The sequence below is a fragment of the Crinia signifera genome, chromosome 6 (genome assembly GCF_055691185.1).
Source record: "Crinia signifera chromosome 6, ASM5569118v1, whole genome shotgun sequence".
Taxonomy (NCBI): Eukaryota; Metazoa; Chordata; class Amphibia; order Anura; family Myobatrachidae; genus Crinia; species Crinia signifera.
In genome coordinates, this window is record NC_139222.1 from 162,653,095 (window position 1) to 162,666,463 (window position 13,369).

A 13,369-nucleotide genomic window follows, 5' to 3' on the forward strand; every position below is an offset into this window, starting at 1 on the left:
ACAGGCTGCTCCCTCTGTCTTACCTGATTCTCTATGCTGGACAGTGGACACCGAGTCGGGCAGCAGTCAAGTAGGTGGAATGCACAGCCTGTGTTCGACACAGGCAACTTCCTGCCAGTCCCCTACATCCGGCCCACTACCCCACCGTCTGAACCGGCCTCCTGCACTAGACAGGTCCTCAGTGCAGGAGGCCGGCAGCCATTTTACTATAGATTTTAGGTGGGCAAGCGGGCGGTATACAGCAGGGCAGGGATGCCGTTCGCTGTGTGTGGCTCCGGCGCCCTGTCAACTTTCGGCGCCTGGAGCTCAGGCTCCGCCCTAGCTACACCTCTGGTATCCCAACATCTCCCCTCAATTTACACAACAGACCACGTCAGTCATGCCTACTATTGTATCTTCTTACTGCATATTATTAAAGAAGCCATATGAATATTGAGAACTGCAGTACTTGAAGTAATCCAGTAACATCATCGGTAATGACCATACAATTATAATTCCCGCATAGGTATACTTTTATATAAGTAAGTAGCGAGTAAGTATTTAAGTTTAATTAAAGTATTACCCAAAAATTAATTAGCAGCTACACACCAATCTGTTAAGAGGTCCATACATCTACAATCCATTGGGAAATTCCCCATTTCGCCAATGACAAAGATCTAACATGTAGGAAATTTTTGGTTCACCAATTCTGACCCAAAATTGATTAGAATATGAGAGTCTGGGCTTTCTTGCCAATTGAATTCTGCCAGTTGCCAACAAATTGCCGTAGTCTTTATTTGTGATTTATTATTTATTTCTCCACGTGACAACAGTCCTCTCAGCATCAGCCATTTTTGCAACTAGGACACTACACTAAAATATTGAATTATACTGGGTCAGATGCAAATTTTAAACTTGTCTGGTAAAGGGGCTCTCCCTTGTGCACTTATGATAAATGCTTTATTCTTACTTAGCAGATGCTACACACTGAGAAACAGGCTTTGCCTAGTACTAAAATGCTGGTGATAAGGCCTCATCTATAACCATTCTTTATAAAAATAAAGAAATACAAATTAGAATGCCAACTAAATTAAGATAGATTTCAGAATACATATGCATACACACTTCATATTATAAACACAGGACTATGTACCTTTAATACAGGTGTGGGCAAGAAGCGGCCCTCCAGCTGTTTTAGAATTACGGGTCCCAGCATGCTCTGCAATAGCTTTGTTATTAAGCTATGCTAAAATGGTTTCAGGTCATGCTGGGAAGTGTAGTTCTCCAATAGCTGAAGGGCCGCTTATTGCGCACTATGTATGGTAGTCTAGAAGAGACTTTCTGGTCCTCATAATAAGTAATAATATCCATTCTTCCAGAGAGGATTCACACACACACTACATTGTGCAAGCATATTTTGCACTCAACAATGCCAATTAAGAACTGAAACGCAAATCAAACACTTTATGGCAAGTCTGGAATATAGAAAATATAGGTAAACGCACACACTTTCTTTATCCAGAGCCTAAACGTACAGTATCTACCTTCATTATCGAAAACCGAAAAGGAAAACTGGTGCTTGACACTGAGCCTAGAGTAATATTTTAACTGAGAGTGTTCAATTAAGTTTGTTTATTAAAAGGAAAAAAATATTCAGCATTCACTGCAACTATGATGGATGGATGGATAAATAAACAAAACTTTCGGGGAAAAATATAAAACTCTGTTAAGTCTTCGATAAAGCTAAAGCACAATTGTAAATCAAAAAAATTAACCCTTATTGCCACCAATGGGCCTAAACAGCAAACTGTTCAGCGGAGCAAAGCAGCACAAAAATAAACGCTCCTCATGCCTCACGCATAACGGTCTACAAAGCAAAAATAAAACATTTTGATACCTACAGCTCTGTAACAAAAAAACAAAAAGGAATATCCAATCTTAGGGGTTAAAAAAATCTATTACCCTTAAAATAATCTGCTTTAGAAAGGTTACAACAAGCTTATTAACTCCTAGTGTATACAGCGAATAATCTCTTGGTTTTATTTTCTATTTTTCTCCTTGCAGTATACGAGTGGAAATCAGCACAGCCTGTGAGGACGCCATTTTCTCAAAGCTGAACTGGAGCCAAAAAAAGCTCTGAACGCCGCTGCCTCTGTGAGACATTATGTAATACACAGATTTCAAGCAAAGCAAAAGCGATTTGCTAACAATAATTTTGTGGCCTTAGGGTACAGGAAAGGAGGAGTGATGGGGAGGGCTGACAGGGAGTTAAATACCTGAGGAAAGGTGACGCCCAACCATCCTAGGCAACGCTACATTGTGTGCAGAGCTGCCTCTCTCTGCACTCAGTCTCTCGTCTTCAATATGTCGTTTGTGCACAGTGTAAGCCTCATCCTGTAGCTCTGCCAAGAAAACCTCTGTGCAAGCCTGTGACCGGACAACCTGCAAGCTCATTTGGGCCTTCGCTGCACTGGATTTAGAAATGCCCTTACAGCACAGGGAGACTCCCTCAAACCCCCCCCCCCCCCCCCCCTCCTCTCTCTCTGCTCTCTCACACACACACACACACACACACACACACACACACAATTCCTCCTCCCCCAGATTGGGTGAAGGTATCAACAGACTTTAGGCATGGATATATAATTGTATGTGACACTAAACCGATCTTCCTCACTTTTACATTTTGCCAACAGCCACAAACATTCCCACTTCAAGACTTTGCTACAATTAACTCCAGAACTCCTATGCTATTTTGAAAGACATCCAAAACAACAGGGGCATTTTGGCGATCAGCTTCATGCAAACATGCTCCTTTCTCAATTCCATTGCCCCTCTTTAGTCCCCCCCCCCCCCCCCTTGCATGCTTCCTTTCACAAACAGCCTCAGAGTACGACATAGCAACTCTAGCTTTAATATTCAGAACAAGGCCTGCATGCATACCCAAACTGGCTGCTTGCCAGACACTTAATTATTTCCCAGCCTCCATCTCAAAAGTCGAGCAGCAAACAAGTGCATTAATCAAAGCCAGGGTTATTTATACATGTGCAGAATACATGGCCTAAACAATACATTGCAGACTGCGCAGCTTTTCGAAGGGTGCTGAGAAAGTATGCCATCTGACTACAATGTGTCACAACCATCATATAAAACATAACTAAAGCAAAAAGCCACCTCAGTTAATGTGCAGTAAGTATAGTGCAGAAAATCACAGAGGCAATATAAAGTCGATAATTCTTTCGAAAAAGTAATAAATTAAGGGGCTCATTTATCAGCTAGTTAAAAGCTATGCTTTATCGTATGATAAACGCCAGCCAATCAGCAGCTATCATGTGTTTGAAAAGTGACAGATGGGAGCTAACTGGCTGGAAAGCCATTTATTAAATGCATTGAGTATTAAAACACTAAAACTCATTGATAAACGGGCCCATAAAAGGTCACAAAAATGTATATATATATATATATATATATATATATATATATATATATATATATATATATATATCAGGATGCCTTTTGAGTGACATATTTCTATGATGTCATTTTGTGAGCAAGGCACATCATACACCAAATTAAAAGATCTTGGCCCATTCAAAAATGCCGGCATTGCAAATGGCTACTGTTTTGAAGTTGTGTCACAAATTCTGCCTTCCATTTACAATGCATCACCATTGTGCTCTGGAAAATGTGACAGTTGGTGAACTCTCCATGTTGAACCTGCTGGATGACTTGATGGGTGGTCTGTAAACGGTCATTAACCCCTTCAGTGACAATCCCGAGAATTTTCCAGGCTGTGCCTCAGTGTCCAGTCTTGCAACACCGGAAAATTATCGGGATTGCAACTGCTGAGTTCACTCACTGAATTCAGGCAGCTTCGGCGCTGCCTGGCTCCCTCCCCTCTGCCGCGCCTCCTCCACCCCTCCCCTCCGGGTTTTCTATTGAAGTCCCTGGTGCCGGCTTATGACAAGCCGGCTGCCAGGGACAGGGATGGGGTGCAGGTCTGGGCAGTGGTTGATTGACAGTTCAGCTGCGCTGCCTGGCCCTAGGGAGTCAGTGGTAGTTTTTTTTTTAAGGGAGCACTCCCCTTAAAAAAAAAAAAAAAAAAACTCACCCAGTGGGGAGCGCTCCCCCCCCCCCCCCCAAAAAAAAAAACACCACTGAAGGGGTTAATTTGCAGCCATCCATTAAGCAAAGATTTTTTTATAAATTTGCCTCCTAAGGTGGTGATATGTGTAAAACTTTCTAGCCGGCAAACCTTTGCCCGGTTAAAACTGGGCACATCAGTTATGTATTATTGTAGATTTGTAAAGTGCCACGGTGCTCTGCAGCGACCGACAGTTGTGGAAATAGCGCAAACATAAAGCCGCAAGATAAAAGGTAGACAAAATACATGCAAACATAAAATCAAACAAGGCCCTGCTCAAGAGAGCTAACATTCTAATTTATAAGAGGAGTTACAGCAGAATGGCTTAGAGTAGAGACTGGGAGAGGTGTAAGGATGCATTAATGTATACTTTATTAATGTATACTTTATAGGTGTACCAGTATAAGCTAAAGGAATATTTACATAGGTGTATAGAGAACCAACTCCAGTGTTCTAATGGTGCATTGTGCTTGCTAAAAGACTAATGGATGGCTAGAAAACACTTGAAAACCCTTGTGTACTTATGTTAGCACAGCTGAAAAGCTTTGCTTATTAGATAAGCTATAAAACTGGCCTTCCTTTGCGCTAGTTGAGTATGTGGAGCATCACATTTGTGGGTTTGATTATACTCTCAAAAAATGGCCAGAAAAATAGAATTCAGTTTATTCTTGTTCTTTGAAATGAAGGCTATTCCATGTGAGAGATTGCCAAGAAACTGAACATTTCCTACAACGGTGTGTACTACTCCCATCAGAGAACAGCACAAAACAGGCTCTAACTAAAGTAGAAATAGAAGTGGCAGGCCCCAGTGCACAACTGTGAAAGAAGACAAGTACATTAGAGTCTCTAGTTTGAGAAATTGACACCTCACAGATCCCCAACTGTCAGCTTCGTTAAATGGTACCCGCAAAATCCAATGTCAACGTCTATAGTGAAGAGGTGACTCGGGGATGCTATCCTTCTAGGCAGAGTGGAAAAGAAAAAGACATATCTGAGACTGGCCAATAAAAGAAAAGTATTAATATAGCAAAAGAACACAGGCATTGGACAGAGGAAGATTGGAAACAAGTGTTATGGACAGAAAAATTGAAGCTTGATGTGTTTGGATTACACAGAAGAAAATTTGTGAGATGCAGAAGAAGTGAAAAGATGCTGTAAGAGTGCCTGACACCATCTATCAAGCGAGTTGGAGGTAATTTGATTGGGCTGCTGTGGTGCTGGTAAAGAGGGGGATTTTGAATAAGGAAGACTATTACTTCATTTTGCAACACCTTGCCATACCCTGTGGAGATCGCTTGATTGGAGACAATTTCCTCCTCCAACGGGACAATGCACACCTCCAAATTATGCAAGAACTGTTTAGGGACAGCTGGTATTCTGTCTGTAATGGAGTAGCCACCGCAGTCACCAGATCTCAACCCCATTCAGCAGTTGTGGGAGCAGCTTGACCGTATGGTATGCAAGATTAAGCCAAACCAACTTGTGGGGAGGTGCTACAGGAAGAGTGGGGTGAAAATTCTTTACATTACCTCAACAAATTAACAGCTAGAATGCCAAAGGTCTGCAATGTTGTAATTGCTGCAAAAGTAGCATTAAAAATTTAAAGGACAAAATTATCATTTCAAAATAAAAATATTTTCTAACCTTGCTAATGTCTTGACTATATATTCTACTCATTTTGCAACTCATGTAAAACACAAAATTGTCTGGGTGACCCCTAACTTTAGAACGGTAGTGTTTACAGGTACATATTATATCATCTCTCTATATATATATATCTATATATCTCTATATATATATATATATATATATATATATATATATATATATATATATATATATATATATATATATATATATATATATATATATATATATATATATATATATATATATATATATATATATATATATATATATATATATATATATATAAACACAGGGGGCCCAGCACTCACTACAACAAACTAACTCACCTTAACATTCAAATAATCAATAAATAAATAATGGGGTTTTAGTTCATGAATTGATCAATGCATTTAAGCTTGCAGCCCATCGCCAAGGGACCCCATTTCACTGCAAGTCCTACACTAGCAACTGGTTATCTTGAGAACCTGGCACCTGCTTACACATCATAGCTAAAATGAACATGTGTTTTTTTTCTGGGTTAATGCTCAACTGCCAAGTAACATGGCTTTTATAAGGTGAGACAATCCCAAACACAGCACCTGAATTAGAATTAAAGGGGCAGCTGTCACAGGTTTCAGGTAAATGAGCTTATCAAGGGTGCATGAGAAAGCTATGATCACAGTAACAGAGGTTAATTAAAAATCAACCCAAATATATAGATACAGAAGTACCAACACACTCGTCATTCCTAGGAATGAGGTGCAAACTGCTCTGTAATAAACAGCAACTTGCTTCGGTGCGCATCCAAAGAAATAATAAATGTAAATCCAGCAGGGGGATGTCACTCGAATTAATGAACAACAAGAGCCAAAGGTTTGCTCATATATATATATATATATATATATATATATATATATATATATATCTCTCTATATATCTATATCTATATATATATATATCTCATATATATATATATATATATATATATATATATCTATCTCTCTATATCTATATATCTCTCTCTCTCTCTATCTATATCTATATATATTTTGTGTCTCCGATACACTGCCATCTGTTGGCAGCAAGTGAAACTACATCTCTTTCTCTCTCATACATGAACACAGAGGCAATCATAAGGTGTTAGAGTAGCCTTCAAAGTATTTGCTTTGAGCGTGCTTACTAGCGTATGTACACACATATTGGTCAGCAAGTTAATACTGGAAGAAATTGGGATATCGGTAGACTCTCCTTTAGTCTGACTGGATGTTGGCTATTTGCTTATCGCGTGTGCGATCAGTGCTCTTACAGAAGAGTGTATATCCCAAACTATTAGCCTTGCGGAGCACGGTAACATTGAGGAAATTCACTGAGTGCTGGCTATACACTTCCGTGTAAAGGCATTACATGTTGCCCTGCTCACACAGAGCTGATTGCGCATGCATTTGTGAGTGGCGTGCAGATATGTACCTGGTGTTTATGACCTATTAGCGCTGCCGATTGTCCATTGTTGGCCACCATAGTTGTGTTGTTCAGATGCATTTGACTATGTGATTAAGTCAGACCATTTAAGGTGCATAGCTCAGTATGTTGCTCTCCTACTCTATGATTTTTTGCAGCATCCACCGTACTTGCCTGACTTGGCTCCCTGCGACTTCTTTCTGTTCCCTAACAAAAAGAAAAAAAAACAATTCATAGCATAATTCATGCAATTTGGTCGCAACAATTCTGGAGGAGGGAGCTGGTGCATTGTCGTGGTGGAAATAAAAACTAACCTATAGGTCACGACTCCACTTGTTCTGAGGAAGCCGCCGAAAGCGGCCACAGGCGGGGAAACGTGTTAACCACTAAGCTATTTAATACACCATCCAGCTTGACTACCTCCTTGTTCGGACTGACCAGCTAACCACCGGCGAAAAAACTCCAGAGATAGCTGCGTCTACATTGGATAAGCACCAGCAGCTGGGAGAGGACAGCCCAGTATACAAGTGATGGTACCTCTTACAAAGTCTGGACAGACAGTAAGCGAACATATTTGTGTTGCCATTTACTAAAAGGACTGTATTATGAACTACTAGAAAAAAATCACCCTCTAAAATTTAATTGAATAGGGTGAGAAGACCACTAACTGGTGGACTATTAAATGTGACAGACCCTAACAGCGATATTAACCCACCTATATCGACAAATAACATCTATAGGACTTATGCGTTTCATGTTATCTGTCCATTGTGTCTAGTGCAATCTGCAACGTCTATATTTTTATTTTCTAATTATACAGACTATATATTTTATTATTGTATTTTTTATTCTATCGCTGGCCAGTGAAAAAGGTTTATAAATAAATCTGCATAATTTAATTTTATCTAGTGCAGTTTCATATGCTATTTAAAGGGCAGTATTCAATGAGAATAATCGCGATGTGCAGCGAATCTGGTTTAGGATTCGCTGCAGTTGCCATGTTCTGGAGGGCTGGAGCATTCGTTGCCAGCCCTCCCTGTCACCGTATTCAATGGGGCTCGCTGGTCCTGACGGCGAATTTTAACCCCTGCAGCGAACGCGGCAGGGAGCCGGGGACAGCGGCAGGCAGGGAGATGGAAGCCTCCCTGCCTGCGCCGGACACTGTGGGGCAGAACCAGGGGTAGTGTGCCGCTGCACTGCTCCCGATCGGCATATGTAATGAGCGGGAGCAGTGAATATATGAATATCTAATAAGCGGCTCTCGGCCCCGTGCTGGCTGTTGTGTAAAATAAAAAAATATATATTCATGTGCAGTAAGAACATGAAAAAAAATAGCATGCCCCTTCACAGAAAAAAAAATACATATTTTTTTTACACCAAATAATAAAAAAAATTAAAAAACCTTTATTTTAAAAGATCACAGTTCAGTTCCCTATAAAAAGATGGCGATTGCTACACGGTGACACACGGCGAAACTCACTTAGCAAGGAATTCGCCATCTGATCATTGAATACACTCACGGCGAATCACATTGAAAAATCACAGAAAATTACGGCGCCTATCAGACGGCGAATTGTCAATCTTTCAATGTCGAATATCAGACGGCGAATAGTGCATGTTCAATAGGGCAAATCAGTTTTTCAGTAAAAAAAATTCACCTAAGAGCACAAAAATAGCACACATTCGCCGTAGAACATGGCGAATCAGCCTCATTGATAACTGCCCAAAGGGTCAAGCAGTCCTTTATAAACTGCAGCTGGACATCTATTGCAATTGAACCGAGGGCCTTACTATAGACATACAAGTTTTCACCTATGATTCAATCTGAAATTTTGTAGGGCGTTGTTTCATAGGACACGATAGTAATACCAACTTTCCTCAGCAACGCCACCTGTCTTCAAACACAGGTACTTATTAATCCACACACACATAGTATGTGATGTAATGTAATGGTATGGTATGTGATACATACATACATAGACACACACACATAATGCAGACTTGATAGGCAGCATTCCTGAGTCTCCAATGTTTGAAACTAAGTGCGTAAGGAGGAGGATACGTTCCCCGAAACGTAAGCAATAAAACTGCACAAAACACTTTATTTCAAACATTAGATGCACATGTGTGCTGCCTATTACATCTGCATTGTATCAGAGGATATCACCGCAGAGGAGTGTACCTGAGCCAATTAGCCCTACTGGGCTCTGAAGTGTGAGTATGTTTATATAAATATACTCACAACCATATGCAATGGTGATGTTCTTACCTGTAATCACATTACCTAAAATATTTAAATGAAGTAGTAGCGTCTATGAACTGCAGATGCAAAGCGTAGGTAAATTTACCTTGCCTTTCCTTTTTGTCCTGCAAGTGACACAAACATAACTCATCACTGTAGTATTCGTACATTTTGTATTTATGTGTCTGGTTAATAATAATAATCCATTTCCATACTACTCGGATTCTGCTGGCCAGCTCTCCTTAACTTTCTGCTCAACTACTGGAATTAGAATTTCAAATAAAATCCATTGCTACAGTACATCGTCTTTATTTGCATTGGCCTTTTTACATGCAGTCCTGTCAGAATTTCCATCTTGTTTTTCGCCTCTTCAGAGAAAAAAGTGGGAAAGTCAGCTATTTTACTCAATAATAACAGCCTTGTGACAAGGATAAAAGTGGCAGGTTTGATGCCAAATGCAATCCACCAATAATTTTCACAAACCCCTTGCAGTTAGAAGATATTTGTGATTTTATTCCACTACACAGAAAGCAAAAACTTTTGTAAACAAAAAAGAAAAACTAGCATATAAAACAGGTAATATTATTTTTCTAAAAAAAAAAAAAAAAAAAAAAAGGATTTTAAATATGATAAATTACAAATATAATCATACGCTATAATAACTAAAAGTCAGTACCCTGTATGCTACATTGGTGAAAGAGTGCATTCTGTCACCATTTCATAGCTGAAGATTGACTTTATTTGCATCTATAGCTCAAAAGGTTGAGTACCCTCTATAGAGACCATAAACTAATGAAGCCGTCACTGAAAACCCTGATCGGGAAGCCCAATAGACAAAAGACTGACAGCAGAATCCCCATGCACAGAATCCCGACACCCATGGAGGAGGTGTGCACCAGTGGTGCCTGCAGGTGTGCACCACTGGCGCATCACCTGACCAGCGACCCCCACCAGGCAGCTCCCTCCCCACCCCCACTGTTGTAAACCATCCTCCCCCCCCCCACCTTCGCTCCGGCGATCGTACAGAGCTCCCCTCCCGCCGCCATTGCCATGGGAGAGGAAAAAAAAAAACACCACTGAAGGGGTTAATCCAAATACTCCTTTCTTTGAGCCTAACCATAACCTTCTGGGTACTTGTTTCCTAGCACGGCCACAACGATCATGATCGTGGTCATCGGGTGTAAAATCTGGGGCATCGCGGCCATCGCACGCACTAAAAAATGCCCGTGATTTCCCCATAGAGAACAATGTTAAATGCCTCAATTTACCCGCGATGACCACGATTTCCCATAGGAAACAATGTGAAATGGCTCAGTTTAACCAAATTATCATAGGAACAATGGTAAATGGCCCAAAAACACCCCTGAACATTGAAATGTCCCCCCAAAAGTAGTTTACGCCACCCCGCGATCAACGTGAACCCGAAGCGTGGCGAGCGCTGCGAGCCCGCGAGGGGCGGCGGTACGCGTCCTCCGACCTTTTCATACCCCCACTATCCACGTCGGCGTGGAGTTAAGAATAGAATAGTGTGGCGAGCGCAGCGAGCCACCGAGCCCGAAGCGTGGCGAGCGCAGCGAGCCCCGCGAGGGGACGCGGATACCTGTGAAGCCCGCGAAGGGACGCGTTTACCTGTGAAGGTATCCGCGTCCGCTCGCCACGCTTCGGGCTCGGTGGCTCGCTGCGCTCGCCACACTATTCTATTCTCAACTCCACGCCGACGTGGATAGTGGGGGTATGAAAAGGTCGGAGGACGCGTACCGCCGCCCCTCGCGGGCTCGCTGCGCTTGCCACGCTTCGGGTTCACGTTGATCGCGGGGTGGCGTGAAATACTTTTGGGGGGACATGTCAATGTTCAGGGGTGTTTTTTGGGGTTTCTGGCCCATTTACCATTGTTCCCTATGATGATTTGGGTAAGTTGACCCATTTAACATTGTTTCCTATGGGAAATCGCGGTCATCGGGGGTAAAGTTAGCCATTTAACATTGTTCCCTATGGGGAAATCGCGGCGGTACTCTTTACCTAGAAGGGCGCCCGCGATTGGAATCGCGGGCGTCGGGGGTAAAAAAATCGCGGCCATCGCGGGTACATTAAAATCGTGTGCCCGCGATGACCGCGATTTTCCCATAGGGAACAATGTTAAAAACGGTGATTGACCGCGATTTTAATGTTAAATGCCTCAATGCCCGCGATTTGGCCATAGGAATCAATGTTAAATGGGCCACAGAGCCCTAATAGTCACCGTGAACTCTGAAATGGCCCCCACAATTGTTAACGCCACCCCACGATCAACGTGAACCCGAAGCGTGGCGAGCGCAGCGAGCCCGCGAGGGGCGGCGGTACGCGTCCTCCGACCTTTTCATGCCCTACTATCCACGTCGGCGTGGAGTTGAGAATAGAATAGTGTGGCGAGCGCAGCGAGCCACCGAGCCCGAGCCCGAAGCCCAATCGCGGCCATCGGGTGTAATTTTTAGTGGCCTGCGACGCGACCGACGCGATGCCCCCGATTTTTCCATTGAAAACAGTGAAAATCGCGTCGGTCGGGTCGTATGGGGCAAAAAATGCTTAAATGGTCCACACGCAATGGCCGCGATGGTACTCTTTACCTAGAAGGGCGCCCATCGCGACCATCGAATGCACTAAAAATCGGGTGCGACGGGATGGCCGCGATTTCCCATAGGGACCAATTTTAAAAATCAGATTGGACCCGATTTTAGTGTTCAATGCCTCAATGCCCGCGATTTTTACATAGGAAACAATGTTAAATGGGCCACAGAGCCGTCGGTGTGGAGTTGAGAATAGAATAGTGTGGCGAGCGCAGCGAGCCCCGCGAGGGGACGCGGATACCTTCACAGGTAAACGCGTCCCCTCGCGGGCTTCACAGGTGTCCGCTTTTCGCCACGGACACCTGTGAAGCCCGCGAGGGGACGCGTATAACTGTGAAGGTATCCGCGTCCGCTCGCCACACTATTCTATTCTCAACTCCACACCGACGGCTCTGTGGCCCATTTAACCCCTTCCTGACAGAGCTAGTTTTGGCGTTCCTGACAGAGCCATTTTTTTCAAATCTGACATGTCTCACTTAAGTGGGGATAACTTTTTTTTGCTTTTACTTATCCCAGTGATTTTGAGATTGTTTTTTCGTGACACATTGTACTTCAAATTAGTGGTAAATTTGGGTCGATACAGTCTGTGTTTTTTTGTGAAAAATACCAAAATGTCGTGAAAAAATGGAAAATTTAGCGATTTGCAAAATGTTAAATTTTCTGCTTGTGAGACAAATAATCATACCACTCAAAATAGTTAATAACTAACATAGACCATATGTCTACTTTATGTTGCCATCATTATTTCAACTTCCTTTTCATTTTTTTGGACACTAGGAGGCGTAAAATATGAATAGCAAATTCTCAAATTTTCAAGAAAATTTCAAACACTGATTTTTTTAGGGACCAGTTCAGTTCTGATGTGACTTTGAGGGACTTGTATGTGAGACACCCCCATAAATGATGCCATTTCAAAAACTGCACCCCTCACAGTATTCAAAACAGCATTTTGGAAGTTTGTTAACCCTTTAGGTGTTTCACAGGAATTAAAACAAAGTGTAGGTGAAATTTCAAAATTTCATTTTTTTTGCAGAGTTTCAATTTTAATACATTTTTCTAACGAATACAGTAGATTTTACTAGAGAAATGTGACTAAAAATTGATTCCCCCAATTCTTTTGTTTTCATAAATATCCTATATGTGGCCCTAGTGTGCACGGTGACCAAACCACAGGCTTCATAATAGAAGGAGCACCTACTTGATTTTGGAGCCCCTTTTTTATGAGATTATTTTTTAGGCACCATGTAGGTTTCTAGGCACCATAAGATGCTAAAAGTTAGTAACCCCCCCACAAGTGACCCCATTTTGCAAACT

General features: G+C 42.0%; 1 protein-coding gene across 5 annotated transcripts in view; it reads right to left on the reverse strand.

Moving 5' to 3' along the window:
- Positions 1-13,369, reverse strand: part of TNRC6C (trinucleotide repeat containing adaptor 6C) — a 128,277-nt gene that overhangs the window by 43,320 nt on the left and 71,588 nt on the right. Inside the window, exon 1 of one of the 5 annotated variants that reach the window (XM_083147869.1) lies at positions 2,256-2,477. The exons of the other annotated variants lie outside the window; for them this stretch is intronic. Coding sequence (XP_083003995.1) covers positions 2,256-2,433 — 178 coding nt within the window. The 5' untranslated portion in view covers positions 2,434-2,477. Of the gene's footprint in view, positions 1-2,255; positions 2,478-13,369 lie in introns of those variants that run through there. 5 annotated transcript variants of the gene reach the window in all.